Source organism: Herpailurus yagouaroundi, unplaced genomic scaffold, assembly GCF_014898765.1.
Source record: "Herpailurus yagouaroundi ecotype Mexico unplaced genomic scaffold, PumYag 183, whole genome shotgun sequence".
Taxonomy (NCBI): Eukaryota; Metazoa; Chordata; class Mammalia; order Carnivora; family Felidae; genus Herpailurus; species Herpailurus yagouaroundi.
This window is the reverse complement of record NW_024412414.1, coordinates 2,847,065-2,851,123: the sequence shown is the minus strand read 5'-3', so window position 1 is coordinate 2,851,123 and position 4,059 is coordinate 2,847,065. Positions and strand designations below refer to the sequence as shown.

The 4,059-nt window shown below is 39.7% G+C and overlaps 1 protein-coding gene across 1 annotated transcript in view; it reads right to left on the bottom strand.

The window, feature by feature from the left end:
* Positions 1 to 3,920: 3,920 nt before the first annotated feature.
* LOC121041364 (formin-like protein 14) overlaps positions 3,921 to 4,059 on the bottom strand; it is a 1,513-nt gene continuing 1,374 nt past the window's right edge. The window contains exon 3 of the mRNA XM_040492165.1: positions 3,921 to 4,055. Coding sequence (XP_040348099.1) covers positions 3,921 to 4,055 — 135 coding nt within the window. The remainder of the gene's footprint in view (positions 4,056 to 4,059) is intronic.

The following is a 4,059-nucleotide window of genomic DNA, read 5'->3' as shown; positions in this document are numbered from 1 at the left end:
GTGGTGTGTGTGTGTGTGTGTGTGTGTGTGTGTGTGTGTGTGTTCAACCTGTCTGGCATGTTGAACTGGTTATAATTTTTTAAATTTTAAATTAAGATCTTCTATATCTCCTGGGAATGTATGGTGTTTAGATGCTGACAAATGGTGTCTCAGATAAAGAGAAGGAGCAAATGTCAGAGCTGTGATTGTACACAGCTGCCATAAAGAAGTGACTCAATTGGATGACTGGAAACACAGCACACTAATTTTCCTAAACCCAAACTGAAAAGTGGTTAAATACCACTATTAATGCCAACACTCTGTTTTGCCAAACCCTTGAAAAATAAAAATTTTGTCATTATTTGATATTTCTCCCTCAAGAAGTAATATAACCGTATTTAAAAATACCTGAATTCTCTTACTAGAGCTAGTTTTAATTGGCATAAAATGGGAATCAATTCAGTTGTGGCCAACTCCCACTACTAAATCTATACTTTCTTCCCAATATAATAAACATAGTATGCAATTATGAACCTGGGAACAAAGTTCCCTTAGTCAGAAGAAAAGCAAATATGATTGCAAATCTTGAATGAGGTAAACAGCTAAGCACTAATTGCAAAAAAAATAAAAATAAAAAAATAAGTGCCACAGGACCAAACATCAATGGTTGGAAGGTGTCTTTGTGGTTGGGGAAAACTGAACCAAGGAATAATCTTTTATGTCTGGAAACGATGTATGGATAGGACTGCATATGCATGCTGTTGTAGGGTGGAGACCATGTGCTATTTATCATTTTATCCCCAGAACTTACCAGAGGGCCTGGCACAAAATAAGCACTAAATAAATGTTTGTGGAATGAAAGAATTCTGCAATTGTAGCTTACACAGTGTTTTTCTAACTTTAAAAAATATGGTCAACAGTAAGAAACACATTTTACACCAATTCCTTTTACACACAAACACACATATACATAACACAAAAGTTATGAAGTGACACTCTTTTTAATTTAGGGAGTACATTCTGATAGTTTCTGTTCTGTTTTTATTGGACTTTAACAAATATATATTGGTTATGACCCACTGAATTGATTTAATAACCCACCAGTGGATCAAGACCAGTAGTTTAAAAAACAGATTTATACTATTTATATTTACATTGCTTAGCTTCTTACATTTTTAGGCTTCACTAACTATAGGTCACTTTCAAAAATCACAGAACTTTTGGGGCACCTGGGTGGCGCAGTCGGTTAAGCGTCCGACTTCAGCCAGGTCACGATCTCGCGGTCCGTGAGTTCGAGCCCCGCATCGGGCTCTGGGCTGATGGCTCAGAGCCTGGAGCCTGTTTCCGATTCTGTGTCTCCCTCTCTCTCTGCCCCTCCCCCATTCATGCTCTGTCTCTCTCTGTCCCAAAAATAAATAAACGTTGAAAAAAAAATTTTAAAAAAAATCACAGAACTTTTTTTATCTACACAAATGTTTAGAAAGTATTCAGATCAGCTCTAAAATGTTGCACCAGTTCTGAGTTTACTGTGTTGGGATTCTCTTTGGTCAGTGTTGTTAATTATGGGAATTTCACCAACCAAAAGCAGATTGGCCCTACCTTACACCATACCCAATGTTTTAAAATTTTTACTTTAGAAAGAGAGAGTGAAAGCAGGGGAAAGGGGCAGAGGGGGAGAGAGAGAGAGAGAGAGAGAGAGAGAGAAAGAGAGAGAGAGTATCTTAACAGGCTCAATGCTCAGCACAGAGCCAGACATGAGGCTCGATTCCACATCCCTGGGATCGTGACCTGAGCTGAAATCAAGAGTCAGATGCTCAACTGGCTGAGCCACCCAGGCACCCCACACCATATGCAAAATTTAACTCAAAATAAATCACAGACCTAAATGTAAGAGCTAAACCTATAAAGCTCTTAGAAGAAAATTTAAGAGTAAATTTTTATAGCTCTGGATTAAGCATTGATGTGACACCAAAAGATAGATAAATTGGATTTCATCAAAATTAAAAACTCTTCTGCTTCAAATGATGCCAGGAAGAAAGTAAAAAGACAATTTACTGGATAGAAGGAAATATTTGTTAATTATCTGATAAAGAACAGTCAATAAATCTTATAAATAACAATAAGTAACCCAATTTAAAAATGAGCAAAGGATTTTAATAGACTTTTCTTCAAGGAGGATACACATATGACCAATAAGCACATGATAAGATGCTTGTGTGACGAGTCATTAAGGAAATGCAAGTCAAAACCACAGTGAGATACCACTTCACACACATCAGGTTGGCTAAAATAGAAAAGAAAATAACAAATGTTGACAAGGATGTGGAGAAATTGGAACCTCCATACATGGTTGACAGGAATGTAAAATGGAAACAGGCTGGCAGTACCTTAAAAAGTTAAACATAGAGATACCATATGATCCAGCAATTCTGATCCTAGATACATACCCAAGAGAAATGAAAAAAATATGTCCATACAAAACCTTGATGTGAATGTTCATAGCAGCATTATTCCTAATGGTCAAAAAGTGGAAACAACCCAAATATTCATTAACCAAGGATGAATAAACAAAATGTGATACATCCAGACAATGGAATATTATTTGACCATAAAAAGAATGAAATATCAATACGTTACAACACTAGTGAGCCTCAAAACATTATGCTAAGTTGAAAGAAGCCTGTCACAACAGATCTTATTGTTTGATTTCATTTATACAATATATCCAAAATAGGTAAATCTGTAGAGACAGAATTGGATTGGTGGTTGTCTATGGTTACCGGGACTGAGTACTAATGGGGAGGAGGTTTCTTTTGGGGATGATGAAAATGTTTTAAAATTAGGTTATGGTGATGGTGGTATAACTGTCAATAAAGTGAAAAATACTGAATTTATATATTTGAAATGCATGATATTCATGTAAATTCTATCTCAATAAAGCTGTTAAAAAAATGATTGGAACTCTGGAAAGATCAAGAAATAGGATGCATGCAGCACTTCTATGCCTGAGTTCAGAATGCTGAGCCGCGACTTACCTAGATTTCAGGCAAAGAAATGGGGTTTTCAAGGGTCAATAAATGTTCTTTGACATCCTATAGAGCTGTGGCACTTCTTGTTGGAGGGCACAAATAGAAGGGCATGGATCCATTGACTTAAGCTCTGAACCTTCTCGGAAGTGATACCCTCACGAAATTTTACTGCAAACTACAAAAAGGAACTTTCCGCACTGAAGGGAGAAGAACTAGGCATCTCCACCAAGTTAAGACGTTAAAGGACCAGAGAGCATTCTGGACAAGGACTTTCTTCATCTTTGCCTCAAGGGGACCAGGCCTAGAACAGGACGCTCAGTAAATGACATGGGAAGAAGGGACAGAAGGAAAGGCCTCAAGTGCACAAGACCAGAAGCTTTCTTACTGGGCATCTATTAACCCCTCTGGAGGGGTGGTCGTGGAGACAGCTGCAGAAGAAGCCGCCCACAGGCTACCTAGTACATTTACAAGGCAGAGTGCCGTAAACTGCTTCTCAAACTTAAGTCCCACGCCCCACGTCCTGCCCCACCCCCACCATGTGTCCCAGGCCCTCAGTGGAGGAAACACCACTGAAGAATTCAAGAAATTATGTTAATGAGTTTAAGAAATGCTTTTAATGATTAAAACCAAAACTCTGTCACTTTAAAGGACTAATGGACACCGGCGTGAAGTACAAATGCAAAAGGGGGGCACTGAAAGCGTGCAGGACCACTGGGCCGTCAGCTAAACGGCCCAACGGTGATCCTTAATATGACTTAACTTCTTTTTTAAGAATGTCATTAAAAATAACAACTTGTAAGAAAGAAGCCTCGCAGACCACAGTGCGAAGGGTGAGACACACCGGCCTGGAGATGGAAGGCGGGCTCCGGAACCCGCACTTCGTGCTCTTCCCAGACGTGGCCCTACGGGTCCCTATCTGAGCTGTGTTCGAACGCCCGCTCTGTAAAATGGGACCATTTCTGAGCCGCCTCCCAGCGGTGGTTGTGAGGAACGAACGAGGCCGAGCCCCATCTCCAGGCCGGTGTGTCTCACCCTTCGCACTGTGGTCTGC